General features: G+C 36.0%; 1 protein-coding gene across 1 annotated transcript in view; it reads left to right on the top strand.

The window, feature by feature from the left end:
* Window positions 1-22,592, top strand: part of LOC117993209 (uncharacterized) — a 43,837-nt gene that overhangs the window by 4,668 nt on the left and 16,577 nt on the right. Inside the window, exons 3-11 of the mRNA XM_069506331.1 lie at window positions 2,411-2,596; window positions 5,668-5,779; window positions 9,709-10,093; window positions 11,326-11,456; window positions 12,262-12,470; window positions 12,711-12,833; window positions 13,207-13,416; window positions 16,052-16,255; window positions 19,220-19,291. Coding sequence (XP_069362432.1) covers window positions 2,411-2,596; window positions 5,668-5,779; window positions 9,709-10,093; window positions 11,326-11,456; window positions 12,262-12,470; window positions 12,711-12,833; window positions 13,207-13,416; window positions 16,052-16,255; window positions 19,220-19,291 — 1,632 coding nt within the window. The remainder of the gene's footprint in view (window positions 1-2,410; window positions 2,597-5,667; window positions 5,780-9,708; window positions 10,094-11,325; window positions 11,457-12,261; window positions 12,471-12,710; window positions 12,834-13,206; window positions 13,417-16,051; window positions 16,256-19,219; window positions 19,292-22,592) is intronic.

The following is a 22,592-nucleotide window of genomic DNA, read 5'->3' on the forward strand; positions in this document are numbered from 1 at the left end:
TTCAGCCATATCGTATCCCACTTCTGATGCTAGATTAACCTCAGAAGTATAGAGACAATAGAGTCAGGAATCACCTACTGAGAGCCTAAACCTTAGTTCGTTATCAATAAGCTAGGGCGTGGTTGTAGGTAGGAGACAAAATAAAAGATTGTATAAGGAAATAAACTGTTTTATTCAGGGAAAAACTCCCTCCAAATCAAAGTTTATCTTTACCATTACTTATTGCTTTATCATTATATAATTTATTATTTCCTTTAAGAAAAATCTACCGCCAGTTCGTAAAAAGCATATTATCTACCGAGAGAAAGAACTGCAAGAAAAACTCGGTGGTGTCTATTTTGAAATACCAATTACACATTTGAACAATCAAAATCAACATACATAGTACAACAATAGAAATATAAAATCAACAATATTCGTACCTGTAGGTATGTCACAGCTTCTTCTTAAAATAGGAAATTAATGATGTCTACCGTCAAAGCAGAGCCATTTATAGCCCTTTGGCTACCCTTTCCATAAGTATAATGATACCATATAAAACTCAAATTCAATAGAGTCGACAATAGAGATTAAACTTTAGTTTTAAATTTATACACTTCAAAATTCCACATTATACTCTATTTAAATCTACAATTACTTTACTTCTAAAATATAAATCAATTTCACCATGTAAGACCTTTGGATTAGCTGCTATATATTATCTGTTACGTCTGTAGTATTTTGCCTATCATTTTGACGTGCCTCTGTTTCAAATAAAATGTCAATGGTTTAGAATTAATTCTTAAGCAAAATCTAAAGAGTTTAGTAGCAATTTCAAGAAATAAATAGCAACTCTAACCATTTATCTTATACGCTCAACGCGCTGCTGAAGGAGTCCCCTCGCTGTGACATATTTGCTGACAAATGGGCTGACCTCATGGGTCAGATCTTGCACTTTTGTGAAAATTTATAATTTTGCTTTTTAAAATTTATAATTTTAAGTTGTTAATTTTTGTAAATATGTTTATGTTAGTTTGTACTCGTATTTTAATTAGTGTAATTGGCTTTATGGCCGTTCTAATTAAATAATAAATAAATAATAATAAATAATAATATTCGCGCTTTGTAAGCAAAGCCTAGAGACGAAAGTCTTTAATGAGTATGTCCTACCTGTGATAACGTATCACGTATCATCATCATCATCATGATCAACTGGTAGACGTCCACAGCTGGACATAGGTCTCTTGTAGGGACTTCTACATGCCCCGGTCTTGCGCCGCCTGAATTTAGCGGCTCCCTGCGACTCGTCTGATGTCGTCCGTCCACCTAGTGGGGGTCTTCCAACGCTGCGCCTTCCGGTACGACTTGCGAGGTCGCCATTCCTTGGGACCCCAACGTCTATCGGTTTTCTGAACTATGTGCCCTGCCCATTGCCACTTCAGCTTCGCAACCCGTTGAGATAATGTCGGTTACTCGTTCTCCTACGGATCTCCTCATTTCTGATTTGATCACGTAGACTGTAGAGAAACTCCAAGGATAGCTCTCTCACGTATGGTGGTAACATTTTTTAGAAGTTTGGTTTATCTCAATTTTCTTTTATTATTCTATTACCATAGCTAAGTCCCAAACAGCTTGTTATCCTTCGTGCCTCAGAGAGTATGTCCATTTGTCAGCCTTATTCTACACTTGAGCTGCCCGTTCATCCATAATCATTTGCGGAGGTCAGATTGTAATCTGATATCTCTGTAAAATACGAGTATACGTTACGAATATAGGTATAATCAACAAAATATAAAACAGTACCATGACTGATTGACTCTCGCTTGTTCTATGTCTAGGCAAATACTAAACTATAGCCCTACTAATTAACACAATCTAATAAAATAACCATTTGCATTAAATTGGTGCTTCAGTATTTTTGAAACCGGTAATGTATAGCGTGCAAAGCTTGGGGTCAATGTCCCACCTAGGATGCGACATTGACCCTCTTTGTTGACCTCTAGCGTCAGTCCGTAGGGCGATTGTCTAAAACCTGCATCAATCATTATTACAATCTCAATTGTTCTGATTGGCTGAATTTGTGCGATTCTTGTTGCAACAATGCATTGTGGCCAATAGTAAGCGAGCATTAACCAATCAGAGATGATTGCGATCGTGACATTGTAGCTGTCAAACAACCGCGGTAGGGCCACAGATATTTTATTTGCAATACATTGCGAACTTTTTAAAAATACAGGATGTTATTTTCGCGTTTTTTTTTGTGGTATATTATGAGTAATCATCAGTACTATCTCCTATTCTTCGTCTTTGCTAGCGATCTAATAGCAACCTGTATGATAGGTCTGGGTGCCAGTTATAATGGATGGTGGAGACAAAAACAGGGCAGTGGTGGAGACTGGAGAGCTAACAGCAATAATGTAATAATTTTCAGGTCATATTTTACACAGTTATAACTTGTTCCAGGCAACCACAGCACTCGGGGAGGTGCTGGCGGCGAAGGAACCAGAGGTGGTTGTTAGCACGGAGTACCGCAACCAGTTCGCGTGGCCCAAAGACGAGTCCGCGCCCAGGAAGAGTATCTCCATGGGCGCGCTCAAGAAAGCCGCCGTGGCTGAAGGTGAGATTAGTCCCAGGGTGTTGGACTTTGAATCTTATGCTAAATAAAGATAAAGTTCACTATCGCATCGTGAAACTGAAGGTGGTTGTTAGCACGGAGTACCGCGACCAGTTCGCGTGGCCCAAAAATGAGTCTGCGCCCAGGAAGAGTATCTCCATGGGCGCGCTCAAGAAGGCCGCCGTGGCTGAAGGTAGGTCCCTTCTTCCACAAGTTTCAGATGTAGGACTTTAAATCTTATACTAATAACTGTAAAGTTCACTTTCGCATCGTGGAACCGGAGGTGATGGTCTTTTCTTTCATGAGTTTCTGCCCCAGGGTGTAGGTAGAACTTTGATTACGTTCGTTCGTTTGGTTTATTGCTAAATAAGTCTCTATAATAAAATCTATATCTATACAACTTTAGGTTTAGTATGCGCGGGAATGCAATTACTTTTAAAGTGGCAAAATATTGGTCGAAATCGTTTAAATCCGCCTATATGATACCGTATACTTATATCACATACCCCTATGGGTTAAAGCCCACGATATTAAGTCAGACTTTACTTTCAGATCAAAAGGCAAATTTTACCTTCAGATCAAAAGCCAGACCTACTTACCTACCCACAAAAGTAATAAGAACGATGACCCTTATAAAATATTCAGCTAAAATCTATCTACCTACTGTTCGACAATGCCTACCCGATTCTATTTCCCGCCGTCACAAAAAGCCTGCGGCATTATGTCTTACAGAGCAACGTATTTGGGAACCTCGAAATACGAAATTCATTGAATTACTGAAAGTAAATCGATCGCAATTTTTCCTCTAAAAGGAACTTTTCTAGGCGAAATTGACGTTTTAAAGACCTTAAAGTTATGAAATGTTTCTATATTTCCGCGCTACACAGCCATTCTGATTCTTTTGTGCTAAAAATAAGCCAACCGTTGTCACCAGGATGCATAACTGGACCAGCTATGCTGCTAAAACTTTACATCATCATCATCAACCGGTAGACGTCCACTGCTGGACATAGGTCTCTTGTAGGGACTTCCAAACATGCCACGGTCTTGCGCCGCTTGAATCCAGCGGCCTCCCTGCGACTTGTCTGGTGTCGTTCGTCCACCTAGTGGGGGGTCTTCCAACACTGCGTCTTCCGATGCGAGGTCGCCATTCCAGCACCTTGGGACGAACTATCTGCCCATTGCCACTTCAGCTTTGCGACCCGTTGAGCTATGTCGGTTACTCTAGTTCTCCTACGGATCTCCTCATTTGTGATCACGTAGAGAAACTCCAAGCATAGCTCTCTCTATCGCCCGCTGAGTGACTCTGATCTTTCTTATGAAGCCCATAGTTAGCGACCATGTTTCGGATCCATATGTCATCACTGGCAACACGCACTGTTCGAAGACTTTGGTCTTCAAGCACTGAGGAATTTTAGACAAGAAGACTTTACGGCTCTAAGTAAAGTAGCCTTTTCATGCGAGATCTAACGAAATTAATGTTTGTTGAAAAGAGAAAATAATGGCCATGTTTTCTGCTCGGATTGCGACTTGCAAGTTTATTTAAATCCTGGTTATACAAGCAAGATAATATTTTTGCTTCATTTTATAAAGCCTTTTCCTTTGAAAAGAATCTATTTGTTCTTCTTGACAGTTCACTGAATAAGAAACGATCATTTCCAGTCTTAGATCCGACATTCTGTAATTAGATTTTCTTAAGACCGTCTCTAACTTAATAAGTATTACCTATTTTATTATTTAATGTGAAAGTGTTTGTTTGTTGGTTTGTCCTTCAATCACGCCGCGTGCAACAGATCAATCAACGTTATTCAGGAACACTTCGACGTCGTCGTCGTCAACTAATAAAAAAAATTACATTACAAATTGATATTTTGTATAGGTATAGACGTATAGATAAAGACCTAGAAAGTGACATAGGCTACTTTTTATCCCGTAAAATCGGAGATTTTTAAAAACCTAAATCCACGCGGGCAAAGCCGCGGGCATCAGCTAGTTTTCGATAAACCTCAATTATTGAAATAGCATGCAAGAAGCAGTTAGTCACCAAAACTTTACTGTTTTCAACTAAGTCATTTGAATAACTCAGCCGAAACTTTGCGACTGCAAATTCTCACTTGTTTAGTTGTTTATAAACTTGAAGGAAGAGCGACGCCCGAATTTTGATAAAGTCAGAGATAGGAGTTACATAAATTACTTCAACTTTCAGGAAACTTTGGTCATAGCTACTTACAGATAAAGTAAACTTACATTTTCACATTAAAACCTATTTTTTAGGGTTTTACCTATTATAGTACCTACTGCGGTATCTCACTTATTATTATAAATTTTAATGTATGTTTGTTTGTTGGTTTGTCCTGGAATCACGGCGCTATAGAGCAACTTTTAAAACTTAAATCATCATGTATTAAGTACTAGCTGCTGCCCGCGACTTCGTCCGCGTGGAATAAGTTTTTGAAAATCCCGTGGAAACTCTTTGATTTTCCGGGATAAAAATTAGACTATTATCACTCTCCAGGTCTTTATCTATACCCATGCAAAAAATCACATCAATCCGTTGTACCGTTGCGACGTGATTGAAGGACAAACCAACAAACCAATAAACCAACAAAAAAACACACTTTCGCATTTACAATAAGGGTATAAGGGTACTAGAACATAATATTTTATTGTTTACCAAATATTACACCTATCGTAAATAACAATTTCAAAATGTTAAAGGACGTCGCGTCGTTTTCTTCAATATAATATTGTTAGATTTTAAATTCTGCACCACAGAAATGTGTGGCATTATCAGTTATTAATTCGGTTGACATACCTCGCCTAAAAAATCTAAAGTAGCTTATACATATTATAACACTATAATTATTTTATCTCTTCCACTAGAAATGAAATATAATATACATAATAGATATATATATAATTTGCTAAACTACGTATATAATGTAACTTAAAATAATGGCACAGTCCCAGACACGTTTACTTGAAATTTAGGTATGCAAAATATTGATAGGGCATCAGCTAGTGTAATATAAAATTACCTAAAATTACTTAAAAATTTTATAATCTTTTTCCAGGGTCAGTAGAAGCTGAGCCCCTCATGAACCACGTGGATGGTGACCACGACGACGGTCCCAAAAAGTACATCGAAGACTATCTGTGGAACGGACAGAAGCCCGGTGTGCAAAGGTAGGCAAACGGTTATATGAAAATACTCGATGTAACCCTCTTTGGTTACAGGATGCTATTTATATTTCATACATGATTTTATTTTTTAACAAAAAATTTAAATAAGTAGATATGTGTATATAAAATTTAATTTTCGACATTACCGTTGTTAGTTAGTTAGTGAGACGGCTTGTGAGGCAGGGGGCAGGTTGCGGGAGGGTAATCGATGACGTAAAAATCAAGAAATTAACTGTAGTTGTCACTCTCACGCAACCTGCCCCCCCCCCCGATTGTGTAAGAAAAACGTATTCATCGTTATCGTAATCGTCAACAAATTATGCCCTTTGATTGGTTGATTCGCTGTTTACATGTTTTCACAGCCAATCAAAGGGCAGAATTTGTTGACGACTACAATAACGATGAAATCGTTATTCTTACACAATTGGGGGGCTGCTCTACGAGCCGTCCCAGTCAAGAAAAATATCTATAATTTACATATTATTGAGAAGCGTTTATGTATGCGTGGAAAACTTCTCGGTAGAGTAATTTACAAGTAAAAAAGTACACCATGATTGTCATACTATCTGAAAAGTCAAGCTTAGCTCAAAAAATTTTACCTTCAAACTTTTTGATCAAAGCTTTGTAGAAAATTCAGAAATAAAATAGTTATAGTTATTTTCATTTTTCTTTTAATGTTGATTAAATAAACCTTTTAACTTTTAATGTCCTAAGCAAACAAAGCATGTATGAAATATAAATAATTTATTGAACCTTTTACCACAATATTTAAAATTATATAAGCTCAGAGTCTATTTATAAATCCAAAAATTATAATATCATAAATAGGCTCTGAGTAAAAATTTTGCTTTAGCTTATACTCACGAACTCACTCGTGCTTTTCCATTTATATTTTTAAAAATTTATAGATTGTTTCGAATATTTTTTCAATTAACTATAATTTCTACATTTCTAATTCGCATGCCTTTATTATTATTCTTAATAAAACCAAAAGAAATAAATAAAGATAAGTATAGTTCACTTAAATGACAGATGTAAATTACAAAAACTACAGGAACAGTCTATAATTTTATACAAAAAAAAAAACAAAAAAAGACCACTCATGTACCATCACGACGCTTTGCTTTTGCTAAAGCAGCTTTTTTGCAAATCACCATTTTGAGTATCCATAAAAAATAAAATGGATTTTTACAATTCAAAACACCCTGTATTTCATATAAAAACACTTGCCACACACACATAAAAACCACACTTTGAAAAATCCGTGAGATTCCGGACATTTTCTTACACACAAAAATATTTCAAGTAGGTACTTATAATAATATGTAGTATATTTCTATATTTTTTTGTATAAAAGATAATAAAAAATAATTTTTCAGGTGAAGAAAAAGTAATAAAATGCTAATTACTAACGACACTTGCTAACTGCTTTCAATATCTGTGTCTAGATTTTTTGTACTTTATCTATACACGCAGGAAACTTTTACTTACTATTTTTAACGACATTTTTATAAATCTATATTTTGTGACTGTATTATTCTAAAAATATATTATAACTATACAATTAGTTTTGTGACAGAAAAGTAAAGTAACCCTTCATAAAACTAGCTGATGCCCATTGGATTTAGGTTTTTTTAAAATCTTGTGGGAACTTTTATTATCCCGGGATAAAAGGGCTTGTATGTCCATTTCCAGGATGCTCTCTTAACTTGTATTGCTGTGTCAAACATCAAAATCTGTTCAAAGTAAAAGGTAACAGACCGACAAATACACTTTCCCAGTTAACGTAATATATATTTTAGTCAAGCAAGTTTAAATGAACTTTGCTATTTAAACTTACGTCCTATCATATACTTACATTATAGAAAAATCTGAGTACAGTAGGTACGCGGCAGAAAGTAATGTACATCGGCCATTAGAATGACATTTCGGCTTTGTAGAGCATTGTCTCTGTCACTCATACCTATATGACGTTTTGTCGCTCTCAACGACAGAGACAATGCTCTACAAATCCACAATCTCCTTCTAAAGGTCGATGCACATCACTTTCTGCCGCGTATTGTAAGGAAGTACTTATAAATAACGACTTGCACTTTAAAGCCCTTCTTACACCTTTGCCTATTGTTTTCACTCTGTGTTTACACGAATATTTCCTCTTATGCACCAATAGGCACCTACGTCTATAACAAAATTAAACCTCTAAAATATTTCAATTAGATCTTTCGATACAATGGCTGCTCCCAAAAAATGTTCTACAAATAAATACGTTTAACCAAAATTTAGGTTTCTTTAATACCAACTAATACACTGAAAGAAAGATTTTACTTTCCGAGATTAGATTATGCAAAAATGAGAGTCAACTATTCACATTCGAAACAAATTTTTTGTTTGAAAAAGACAGTTTTAATTTGCCATAATATTTAGGAAATTCATTCAGACAATTTGTACGAGCTACTTGGTCTCGCTTTAGCTTAAGTATATTTTTAATTGACTTCAAAAAGCGAGGAGGTTCTCAATTCGTCCGGAATTTCTTATTTTATTCTTAAACATAAATCATTTAATAGCATAGGTATCAATCGTAAGGTACTTAATGATTCTGAGTAACAATGAAGCCAATTCTCTAACTATGCATGCAACTTAGTTCATTTCTGAATGTTTATGACGTATAAAATTTGCGAAGTTTATAGCCATTTGCGAGATAACCTTGATGCTAGACAGCAGACTTCGTTGCGACACTGTGAGCCTATTCTAGTTCTAAGGTCAAGGTTCAAAACAATGTCATTTTTTCATACTATTCAACATTTACTTGCAAAAAAAACAAGTCAGTTTATTTTATTTTCACTACCAACAATAATGATAGCTACATGAAAAAAATTCTATAAGTAAGGTTTAATACTTACTATAAAATAAAATCATCTACTCCTATAAACCAAAAAGTGTATCTGTCTGTCTGTTACCTCTACCGGTTCATTTTTTTGACTGATTTGACGAAATTTGGTACAAAGAGTAGCTTGCATCTCGGAGACACCATAGTCTAAATACTTTTATCCCAAAAATTATACTTACAATTCCTACGGAACTTTTAAAGCTCAAATCCATGCAGATGAATTTGCGGGCTTCAACTAGTTTCAAATTAAAATGTTTAGACTATAGAAAAGTTACTGAGTCTAACTAAAGTTCTGAAATGAAAAAAACATGATTTTCTAATTTTTCTAGCTTCTTAATTAATAACTATGACGATAATATTATTTCTAAATTAAAAAATATATTAACTCAATGAGGTGTTAATACAGTCCCATATTTTTGAAATAAAACTTTGTCACCCTTTTTTGACTCGATATACAGGATGTATCGCGACTAGTTAGTTAATTGTTAAAAATTATCAATTTAAATCAAAGTGTAAATATTTTTGAAAATAATTGTAAGAAGATATTAAAAGAAGTAATTGAACGTGTAAAAGTTTCCTGCGTGTCTGTTCTGCCCTATCTGTTGCGAATTCCCGTGTTTGGGTGAAGCAGAACAAGTCTAAATTTCGTTTTGGTATTTGCTTACATCTCAGTCTCCTCACGGTGGCGGTTCCTAGGCCGAGTAGAACTAGACAGACCATATTATATAATTATAATTAGTTCGGAATGTCATCTAATAGATTCTTTTTTAATATCGATGTGTCCTGCACTTTTGTCGATGTGAACGTTAATTCAAATTTTTGTTAGATTGTATGTCGTTGTATCACCTAACACTTCCGACACCGAGTCCGACGGCGCCGGCGCATCCTTCTAGACTCTTCCAGGACTAACATCCTAACACCATTGCGAGCTTAACAATTATTTGAGCATGAATCTTACTAACCTGGCTCGGCGCGAGCTCTTCCGTTTATTTGCCGCATCTCATAGTAACGGCCAGACGTCTGACTTGAAACTGGAATTTTGCAGAAAATCGACGTTCCGTAGTGCGCTATCGGCCCTCATATACAACGGGGAGGATCGTTCCAAAGATAATAGGAAACGTTACAAAAGCGAGTACAAAAAGAAATTTAGACCGTTCTCTCAATACGTGTACGAGGCGTCTAAAGGGACGTTTACGAAATGCAGGGGGAAAGGGAAAGCGATAGAGGAGGCGAGCGAGCGATTGGTGGGGGGTGCGGAGGGCGCGGGGGCGAGGGCCGGGGGCGACGGGGTAGATGGGGCGGGGCCGGCGGGCGCCGAGGACTCGGCCACGACGCTGCGCGCGGCCGGCCTGCAGCCGCTCGGCCTCGCGCAGGGCGACTCGTGGTACCGCGAGGTGCTGGACCTGCGCAAGCGCGCCGGCGAGTACAAGGTCTGCGCCACCTCTATACATACTTCATACTCACACTACACTCCTAGACTTGTAACCGATTTGAGGAAAGTTGGACATGTTTCTGATGGCCAAACCGGATTTGCCATGATATCGAAATCGTACCTACCTAACGTGAGTTTTGTAACGTCGAATTTGACACCCCTCCAGCAGTCAAAGGACCATGGGTGTTTTAGGCTAGCTGTCAACAGTTACCGTTCATAATAATAATTATAAGTGTGCATTCCAATTTAAAACTATGGCAGCTCAGTTCAAATCGAAGGAAAAAATGCTGAAACGATCTTTTTCTAAAGGTTTCCGAATTTTATCACATTCAGTTACTGGTAAAATGCATATAGAGCAAAAAAAAACATTTTTTTACGATTGAATACTGACAAAAATTTTAAAAAACTATATTGCTTTTATGCATTGAAAAAGGCTGAAAACTGTAGGTACTTGTTCAAAATTCAACTTCGCTCCCATAACAAGAAATAAAGCAGACACATAAAAACTTTTTCATTTAATTTGATAGCTTTATACAAACGTGCCTATGGTCCTTTAATATTTAATAATAACTGCAGATACGATTTTAATTTCATAGCGTATAAATTCAGACTAGAATAAACAACACATGCAGAAAAATTTGACTATCGAAAAACTTATCCTACAGTCAATAATCTAAATCAGAACAACTCTTAAAGTTTTCTCAAATCTAGTCTTTTGTCAATTAAAATATCTTCAAAAAGATTACCAAGCTTAACAAAATGTATTCTATTTCCCCCCCTATTCTTTATATCCCAAAATTTTAATTTAGTATATTCAAACCATCATACATAGTGGCAATGTAGCATACTATACCACTTATCAAATATTAAAAAGGTTTATCTTATTAAAATCCAGGACGGTACCTATTGATGACTAGAACCCGGCCTGCAACCGTCGCGTAGAAACCGATTGGGGGTACCTATAAGACTGTTGAACTGCCATATACCTCTTTGAGGTTAGAGCGCTTTAATCTAAGACTACAGATGAGACCATTATCAAGCGCAAATTGTAACTAAATAAAAACGTAATAAAAAATAAAACTGTTGATGTTTTGAGCGAGACACCACCTCCAAAACCTTACTTAAGATTATTACAAAATTCATTTCTTTCATTTTCAATTGAAAATTTGATAAGTGGTATATTCACGGTCATGCTTCCATCATATTCAAAATTGGCATTATATCCGACAGTACCGCGGCTGGGGGACCGAACTAGCTCCAGAACACATCACCCAGCTTTACAATAAACAAATCGAACTCTGGTACCAAGTGTCCCGCCGGTCCTCGCTGTCTGCCCTTTCACTCGCTTCCACCAATCACAAGTAAGTGATGCACTAGATAATATTTTTTAAATCGGTAAATCCAGCACCGAGGGCCAAATTTATTTTTGGGAGCTTTGCTATCAAGTTATATTTCAGGGTCTTCCCAGATTTATCCATGTCTGAACTCAAAAGTTGGGATGAAAATGGAAATCGTTAATGATTATACATCTCAAGATCAACCAATGCTTTGCAGCTTAAAATCTCAATCAAACTATATCTACTCCATTTTCCGTAAGGTGCCAAAATAATCCAACTAATGTTTTTTAGTTGGATCTCTAAACTGATTTGATAGATATAGAGCAAAAACCATCATCCTGAAGCTTAAACCATATAAGATGTGCTTCATTTAAGTACATAGTTAAACCGCTAATCAGCTTAATGCCCAAATAGCTCATTGTACCTATGAAATGATGCATTATAGGATTCCTATCATCTGTACCAAATATTAAAGCAAAATAGCTTGAAAAATTTGGTTTAGTAGCTTCAAATTTGCTCAAAATGAGACTTTATTGATGAGTGTTGTAAGACCCACAATTTATTAAAAAACATTAATTTCTCGGTACTTCTTGGCCCTTGGAGTTGGAGGAATTTCGCTTACATTAAGTTACACTTAAGTTTGATTAGCGAGAAGCTGATGCTAGCAAAGAATGGCTTGAATTGCGAGGTGATGAAGCCATCGGTGTTATGCGTAGTTTAGGCATCATCAGCCAGGATTAGATCCAAACGCAGAGCGAATAGTTAAAAATTACCAAGATTGTACATATACCAGAAAATAGGTCCGTAATACAACTAAAAGAGTTTTCAGGGTCTTGCCTCGTGATGAAAAGGATGGCAAGGAGTCAAGAAACCAATCCCCGAAGAAGTTCAGGTCATTCCGCTCGGCACCGCACCAGTCCATCCATGCCAAACTTCAGGAGACAAAGGCTTTAGAACGGTCACCGCATAAGACTTCGCCCCAGAAGCAAAGGAAGAAGCTGCAAGGGCACAGCTTCGATGATGGTGCTACCCAAGAAGGTATGGATTCATTGGAATGTGCTACTGTAATAATTTAGCATGGCAAAATTTAAAAAGCTAGATTCCCTTTAAATTTTTGACTTATTACAACAATTTATCGTCGCCCGCAGCGTAGTAGTATGTCTAATAGTATCATGTTGTCCTGCTTGATAACCACTGTCGTTGTCAGTAGTAGTGGATTAATAAATAAGGAAGTGTCAGGTGTGCCTATTGTCTAATGATTTTTTGTCTCAATTTCAGGGGCAAAAACTGATTCAGCATTCCGCTCCCCGCGCCGCCGGCCGCGCTCCGCTGACCCTGCACCCGTGCCTAGCGTGCGGCACATGCCCAACGGACACGAGGCACGTCCTGCCAAGCCTACTGGTAAGTGTGTAGTTACTGTCGCTCACGCGGCCATATGCTAGGCTAGATGATTGTTGAGTCCCAAATGTATGATCAACTGTGGTCAATTCTTTGTACGGCATTCTCTTGTTTATCGATGTTTAAATCATTAATTTATCAATATAATAAATGTCAGGGATATATTTTTTGTTTTGATTTTTTTTACTCAATTAGAATACATGTATCCCAATTCTTCTATTTAAAACTTGCTAGTTCTTGGCTCGAAATTGTTTTGATTTATTAATATGTTCGTAATAAGTAGACTTTAAGTACTGATTCTTTACTGTTATCCTGCCTGATGCTTGACCCCATATCCAATTTTCTAGATATTTTAGTGTGACCATTTGTTCTGTAGGTTTGCCGTTAAGTAGGGGGAGTAGTAGTAGAATTAGGTCGTCATCCCGAGGGGGCAGATCGCCCTCGGCACCGAGCAAAACTGCGACAGTAAATGGGCCAGTATTGGTAAATGGGGATGTTGGGGCAAACGGGACAGTGGGGAAAGGGGCAACAACGCCAGACCGGGGCCGACGCAGCCACAGCGTTTCAAAAGTGGGCATAAAATTGGGTGCGTACGATCAGGTGACAGTTGCGTCGACGCTCTGTGTTCTTTGAACAGCTTTTGTTGAATTTGTTAAAATGTTCTGTGACGCTTAAGTTTTTTTTTGAGTAAAAGTCATATTTTTCTGCGATACATTTTAGGAAAATTTATTCTTGAATTTTGCGTAGGGAAGTGGAAAACAAATATCCAAGACAAAATTGCCTTATATCTTTTAGGTATCTATGATCTAGCTACTTTAATTCTTACTGATCATAGTGATCATCGTACATTTTTTTCAATATTTTCTCTTTCCCAACAAAATAAAAATGAATAAAAAATTAATGTAGATACTCGTACATCCGTATCCGTATATCCGTATTGCCGTTAATGTCGGCTCATCAATAACTATTTTCCGAGATGAGTTTTACACTCCATCATTTAATTATTATTTAAAATTTCCAATAATAAATCATTTGGGAGTTTGTCCTACCCAGTACCCACCCTATACCGGCCCAAGGAAAATTTTCAATATAATATATTTACAGAACTGTATGCCAGGGTGTATCGCATAAAATTATGGTGAACTTCGGTTTTATTGTAAAGTATCAAAATTGGTAGAGTGAGGATTTTTTCATTCTCAAAAATTATTTTTGTGATTTTCAAAGCTTTTGTTTGGCTTCTGTGATTATTATACTGATTTTTAATTACTATTATACTGATAAGTCAGTGCGTCTACGCAACACAGGTCACGTATTTAAACGCATTGGCACCTCAAGAGGGAATGGCTTCGGCACTTCACGGCGCGTGGCCTGTATGTGTGTCTTGTCCGTTTGTCACACTAACTGCACTAACGACACATTAGTGGATAATTGTTAGAATATAACATTTTATGAAGAAAACGGTGGAGGGTTGAAGATAAAAGAGATTGAAGAGTTTAGGTCTATTTTTAGTTTCAAACCTTTTTTAAGTGATATTTGTGATGATTGTCACACTAACAGTTGAACTAACTTCCATTTGTCTTATAATAACCAACATTTTTTACGAACAAGTTTGTAAAAAATTTGCGAAAATCGTATTTTAAATGATATTTGTGTCGTTTGTCATACTAATTTATACACTTCATTTTTGTTAGAATAAATGAGAAATCTCTTACTGTACAATAATTATAGTAAGGAATGGTTTTGGGCTTTTAATAATTAAACATAGTTTAGTGTATTTTTGTCACTAATGGCAGATGTAAAATAGTTAGGGTGGTTAAAGTTTTTGGGTCATATCTTTTGTATTTATACTTAGGTCATGTTTTGTGACATTATTTTGAATAATTTTTACTTAATGTGAATTTTTTGTGATTTTTTTATCTCGCATGTATCTTTTATCTGTGGTTTTTTTTTTTTTTTAATTTTACAATTTTAGTCAATCCATACCTACTTTTGGTGAATTATTGGCTATATTTTTTTATGTTTGTATTATGTACCTATCTATATTGTATCTGTGAGTGTGTTCACTTTCAATGTCGATGTTGTGTGCATTAGATGTTTTAGAAATTGGTAGAACTAAATTAATATATAATAGTTATTATTAATTACCTACACATTACCTACCTCGACATTCCATCTACACGCACGAAACGTTTTGCGTCATCATTCCTCATACGTATGGCTGAGGTTTGGAATACTCTTCCGCGATATATGTGTTTCCTACCGATTACAACCCGGGTATCTTTAAAACAAGAGTGAATAGGCATCTTCTAGGTAAACGCGTCCCATCTTAGGCCACATCATCACTTCACATCAGGTGTGATTGTGGTCAGGCGTAAACCTATAATGAATAAAAAAAAATTAAAAAAATTAAAAAAAATCTAGAGTAAGTAATTAAATCTTTGCAAAATAGAAAAAGTTAGACTTACTAACTGACATTACCAACGAAGATGTACAGCTCAAACCGATGAGTCTAGCAAATATTGCATGATGGTTTTCTGGATAACGTTGATAACGAGCGACTAGTTACTTAATTTTTTTACTTCAAACTTATCGAACGATCGATAAATATAAGCTAAAATCACATCACTTATTAATTTAACGAATAACAAAAATGGTCCGTATCTATACAGTAAAATCTTTGAAAAGAGCAATCTCTCGAGTTTCTTGCTGGTTCTTCTCGGTAGGAAAGGCATTCCATACAAGTGGTAGATGCATTTGACGATTCAAAATTCCTTGTAAAAGTTCAATTCAGTAAATAATATTTTTATTTATTTACAATGTAATGGCTATCGTCAAAAATACGATGTCGATCGGATTTTCCTTATTTACCTAAATTTACGGCCTAAATAACTAATGATCAATCTATCTATAATCTAGCGATAAATAATTGCTAAGATACCTAGGTACATTGATAATAATTTTCAAAAATAAAGTTAATAAAAACAGCCATATTCCAGGTTAGCCCGCTTTCATCTTAGACTGTATCATCACTTACCACCAGGTGAGATTGCAGTCAAGGGCTAACTTGTATCTGAATTTTTAAAAAAACCATCTATTTTTTTTAATAATTAATAACGACAGATAGGATTGAAATTGAATTAGTTATTTATTATTTTGGCAGTAAGTAACTATATCAAGGATATGGTTGGTATTTATTTAACTATTCCATTTTCAAATTACAGACGATGAGATAATACCGTCTCACCGTAGCGCATCCGTTGCCAAAGATCACTTCTTCGACGACTCGCCGATCGTCAAGTCGCCCCCGGAGCCAACCCGGGTAAAGTCTCCGGAACAACTGAACATGCGGTCACCCGACCCGGTCAATTGGACGGTGCCTCTTGACACCGGAAAGACTTTCACGGTCACCCAAAACGTCAAAAGCGGTGAGTGTAGTCTTTTGAACAGATTGGCGGCAAATATTATCAAACTAAGTTAGGTTATAGGCTAAGTTAGGGTAATTTCGAATTAAATTGTCAGTTTTGAGTAATTTTTTAATTTGGTCGTTATAAAAAGGTCTTTTATAGTAGTCAGTTGGTTCGGAAACATTTTTGTGATAGTTTCACTCGCTTCAAAGAGTATCTTTTTCATAGCATACCTAATTATTTATCTTACCTACATAATATAAAATACCAATTTAGTAGTAAATAGTGTTGCAATAACAAAATTTCTACCAACAAAAACGTAAGAATTTTGATACGAATTTTTTATACACAGTTACGAAAAGTTAGTTTTGAAATTCGTACTATACAATTTAAGTATGGCGTAAAGTGTAAACTACATAGCTGATATTGTTTTCAACTTTTTTTTTCAATAATTTTAAAAAATCGCCTTTTTCATGTACTACTTACCACGTTATTAGTCTACGTGTAGTCTACGTAAGGCTACGAGTTTACTTTTAATCAAAATACAGTGGTACTTATTTTATTTTCAATAATTTTCAAATTCAGTAGTACTTAATTCATTTTTTAGAGTTGATTTTTTTTTACAAAACGCCGTGACTTACGCAGTGTATACGAATATTCTTCAAAAACTTACATACTTAGTATGTTGCTGTTTTTTTTTAAATTTAGTAAAGTCATGGGGCTGATTCTCTTGTACACAATCTCTAAACTAAATTAAGAAGTCTAAATCTAGTGCTATCCTTTTTCGCAAGCAACATTATGAAAGGGATAGCAATAGATTTAGACGTGTCATTTTAGTTTAGTTTAGAGAATGTGTACAACGGAATTAGCCACTTATTAGAATAGGAAAACAATTTAGTAATGACTGAAAAATATTAGTGTTTCCACCTCGATTAATTGGAATTTAATCAAACAAAACAATCGAAATGGACAAGATACTCTTTAAGATATTGTAGATAGGCAGCATTCGTGAATTCAGGAATGTACTTAATTATTACCTAATTGAGACCTTTGTTACCATAATGTAGGTAAAGACCTTACCTATCTATACCTACTTACCTAAGATTAACAAAATTTAAACACTAATATTTAATTACGTGCAATTTTTTAAACAAGTTTAGCATGCATGTGGTCGATTGAAGTCAAATAAGAGAAAAAAGTTGGCGAAGTCAAAGTCAAAGTCGATAAACTCAATCATTTCCACATTGACATAAAAAATGCATTTGAATCTTCAAGAAGTGTCTGGCAATGCATGACGTGATTTCTGATACTATTCTGAAGAAATTAAGTTAAATAATAAAAAATTGGACTTTATATTTTGACGTAAGATTTTTTACCCTTTATTACCTGTTATCTCCGAAAGCCACCATGATCCAAACCAACACTGTGAGGAACGTTTGTTCGGAACAAACGTTCCTCACAGTGTTGGGGAGTGACAATACGCAGATAAACTACGAAGGTGTGGCACTCGCTGGCGCTTAGTTCAGAAGCAAAACACTTTGCGACTACTGTTAAGTACCCTAAAAGCTTAACAAAATTAACTACCGGCCACCGGCATAAACGTAGAAAATATTAGTGTTTAAATTTTTCCAAAAAAAAAAAAAAAAACGAAGTCATCACACTATCATGCCACACGGTTATTTAGCTACGACATAACTCTACCATTCCATTTGTAACAAGTGTGTATTGTGTATAGCAACCCCACATACGACGTAGACGCTTGCAACACTCACACTAAGACACAATAAAATCATGTACATAAATACCTACTTATTTATTTATCCTAGGGCCGAAATTAATAATAAATCAATCTATCTAAGTATAATCTGTCGATAAGTTACTTAGCAACGTTGTTATTTGTCAAAAAAGATCATACAATTTTTGAAAAATAACAACATTGAATATCGAACGACTACGGATAGATTGATAATAATTATTATTAATTTCGGCTGTAAAGTGATCGCGTACGCGCCTAACGCAAACCTAATAAAATACGCGGTTAAACTTAAATATAAAAAAATGAATATTATAGTCTGCAAAAGGCAACCACATGGTCGGCTGCGCCAAAAACCGTATCGTTTACAGTGCGACAAGGCTGGCACTTCAATGCCATTGACAGGGGGCGCTGTTGGAGAACAAAGGCTTAGAATATACCATGAATATACAAACAAGAACAAAGGGAACACTTGACGACAAAGTTAGTTCCGATTTTCGCCACGCGCCAAGATAGCCTTGTCGCACTGTACTTGAAGCAATGTTCATCTCATTTACATCATTTCTTAACGGTTGATACTGCAGAATAAGTTATAAGCCGCATTTTCACTTCTAAAACCTACTTGCTTGCGCCTTGCAGCGCGGGAAGCACGTTAGGCGCGTAGTGTGCGATCATCTTTCAACGGGGATTTAATCAGTTTAAAAAATAATAAGGTACTCATTAAAAAAAGGATCATCCATTTGGTTTTTCACGTACAATCATTTATTTTGTTTATTTTTATGAAATCATCGGAACAAGTAGACGTTTGACATCCACAGAAATTATTTGGGAAGGATACACTTATTTTTGCCTGGAACGTACTTAAATAGAAGAAAAAAAAATATATTGTATAAAAATATATTGTATTTTAAAACATTATCTACCGATTTCACAAATGAATTCAAAAATGAAAAAGTGAGTATATTTTGATATTTTCCGTAAATACTTACAAAATAACCTGTAGAAATTAATGCTCTGTCTACCAATTTAATATCCTTGGTCTGAAATTTCAGGTCTATTTACTTTTTTATTTCTATGCACTCTACGTGACTCTACGTTCAAATCTTAGCGCGAGACACAACTGTCACTGTCAGTTTGACAAACGTCAAATAATTTCTGCGGACATAGAACGTAACCGTAGCCGTTTCACTTATTTCATGTCATTACCATACAAATCACTCACCATATTTCAGATGAGAGCATTAAGCGCCCTAGCTCTGACTTTAAGAGCGCCTCCGTGGCCGAAGAAGGTCCCCTGAAGACAGGTACGACGACTAACGCCCTCGCCTAGGCATCGGCCATACAGCCATACACACACGGGCTTAATCAGTGTGACGGACGATGCGACAGTGAACTCTATCATGATTAACTTAAGACTCAAAGTCCTTATTCGCTATGAAATAGTTACAATTGTTATGTCAAACTTGACAGTTCTGATGAAGAAGTGTTAAATTTGACTTCGCAAAATAAATATTTGCGATTTCAATCTTACGACTTAAATTGTACGACTTCAAAACTAATTTGACCACTTCAATAGAAGAACTGTTGTTATTTTTGTTATAATAAAATAAAAATTGCAGTTACGAGTCTGCTGAGTTTTGAATATTTTAGCGAATAAAAGATTGAAAAATTCTTTTGAAACGTGACGCTTAGGTCCAATCAAATAGCATTTTGTATAACTATGGAAATCTGTATACCTATGAACTTTTAATCGCACTTAAGAAGTTTTTTTTTTCATAACATTAAAATTTTAACACAGTCGTAACTGTAATTTGCGATGTATAACTTGACAGTACCTACTTATATGGAGGCTGTAAAATTTGAGTGTCATGAAGAAATGTAAGTATTTGTCGTATCGTGTTTTCACCTGATCCTATAGAGATCACTGCCCCATAACACACCATCGACACAAGAAAAATATATTAATCTGTTTTATATCTATTGACATTGAATAGTTCATGATTAAATTATGTTACTCCAATAACTGAAATGCTTTTATTTATTTTGACCGTTTTCCGCTGAGACGTCGACCACGTATGTATTCACTTGTTGTGTGTGTGTCTGTTTCAATGTTTGCGTCACAATCACAGTTTCGCACCCCAGAGCCTGATTCTCCGTAACATCCAAATAGTATTTTACGCCTATCGCACACTACCAGCGATTTCCGGCCTGAAATAATTCAGCGATAATTGTATACAGGAAGCACTTTGACGCTGAGGTCCTACGAAAACCTGATTAATTACTACCAACTTTCACTGAACCCAACCAATTTTTGTCCAAAAGAAGGATAGTACAGTAAGTGCCACTACTAGTACAGTAGTAGTCACTCGTATGCATACGAGTGAACACGCACTGACAAAGACGTCAACATGTTTAATTCTGTTGTACACAACCTCTAAAGTAAATTAACAGGTCTAAATTTAATGCTATCCTTTTCCACAGAGAGTATTATGAAAGAAATAGCAATATATTTAAACCTGTAATTTTAGTTTTAGTTTAGAGATTGTGTGCAACTGAGTTGGCCACCGTCGGTGAAAATCGTACAACGCATCTCAACCGTCTAAATTCGGCAACTAATGGATAAAATCAAGTCTCGAAAAAAGTGGTTGTTTGCATTTTTTTTTTTTTTTTTTAAAGAATATTAGCCATGTTAAATGACTAATATTCCCCTTTCCCCTCCAACTAAGCGTAAAGCTTGTACTAGGAGTAGGTACGACAATAGTGCAACGGGCGGGGTTTGAACCGTCGACCTTTCGGTTTTCAGTCCACTCCTTTACCTGTTGAGCTATTGAGGCTCAAATTCACTCACTTGAAACTGCTGTTTTGAAGTCAAATTAAACAGTGCTTGTACGAAGAGCTATCAATTTTGACATTACAAAACCCAGCTTGTTGTAAGATACGAATTTGACATCACAAAATTCAGTTGCAAGTAAGATACGATTTGGATGTCACAATGAATAAGGTTCCTACTTTTCCCCTTGTTTTCCATCTCATCTGTCGACCCTTTCGTTCACTTTTGCATGCTGCCGTCATGCGAGTGTAGGTTTTTGAGTAAACTCATTCACTGGATTTGGAATTTGGCCCTGTTAGTTTTAATGGTGGATCAGAGACTCTAGCGTATTTTTACAAGTTAACACTAACTATGCGTAAATTCGTCATTTAGTATGGATGCGAAAACCTCGTGATAAGTATAACATCTACGTACTAAATGATAGATTTACGCTAAATTAACGTTAGCTGTGTGTAAATTTGCCAATATTGTATGAAGATAAAGTCAAATCACGACATTTTCCCGTAAGTTCACACTTAAATGACTCATTTACGCACAGTTAACGTAATTGAAAAGTACACTAGAGTATCTGTTAATTTTTATGACAAATCAGGGTAATGATTATTAAATTTATGAGTTACGACACTTCAGTGGTATCTTACTACTGACTACATTTTGCAACGTCAAAATTGACGTCGCAAAACTGCTAAGATAAGATTTGAATAACAATACAGAATCACGGCCCTGTGCTACACGGTACTACAATTTTGAAATTATAATTCTCGCAAAAAGTTACACTCAAGACTGTTCAATCTTATATGAGTTTTGCAAACATTTTTCCTTTCACTGAAAAGACTGCGTAAGATAATTATATTGTTATGTATAATATAACGTTGATAATGTCAGAAAGGTGCTTTTGTCATAATCGTTTACAAAACTCTTAATAGCCATATCATTGTGACTGATATGAAGTGTGTTATTTTAAATAGCAGGATAATCATGCCAGCACTTTTTGATGAACTCTAGTGACGTCCCAATTTCATACCGTTGCTTTGAATTACCATGAAATAAAGAAGTCGAGGTCAAAATTTGCAAATGGTATCATACTCGTAACCAAAAGTGATCTCAAATTTGACAGTAAATTTATAAAGGGATGGCAAATTTGACATCACAAAATGCAATCAGCATAATTAATTACAGTTCAGTGTAATATTTTTTTTAACCTTGGAAAATGTTGCTGTTATAGAAGCATAAAATTGGGACGTCCATAAAAGTATATTAAATTCGGTTTCCGTCATTACTTGATAGCTTTTGGGCTAGTATATAAAAGCTCCCATAGATATTTCTTCATAGGTTTCATATCATCAAAAAAATTGCATGATTTCTAAAACTCCCTGTTATATTGAGCTAGACGTTCTTTAAATAGACTTGGATGCCCCCTTTCCCTTGGAGTAGGAAGCATGAGTTAAAAGTTTTACTAATGTCGTGGCGCCTCCTGTTTATGCTTAGTTAGACTCGGCTTGCCGCCCGGGTTTGAGGGTTGAAACCAGAGACGTCACGAAGGCTAGTTTGTGAATGTTTGATTATGCACTCACCCTTGCTCGATGCGCAGTCTGCTTGCGCGTGCGACACCAGGTTAATGCGCCGTCTCCGCGGCACTGAGGCGACGGGCGAGGAAGCGGCCTTCCTCCCCGTCGCATCGGACAGAATCCATTGCCTCGCACTCTGTAATACGTATATGGGACGGGCAGATTTCGCCTAGACGAAATCTGCCGGGGCTACTGTCTTCCTCGCCG

Source organism: Maniola hyperantus, chromosome 23 (genome assembly GCF_902806685.2).
Source record: "Maniola hyperantus chromosome 23, iAphHyp1.2, whole genome shotgun sequence".
Taxonomy (NCBI): domain Eukaryota; kingdom Metazoa; phylum Arthropoda; class Insecta; order Lepidoptera; family Nymphalidae; genus Maniola; species Maniola hyperantus.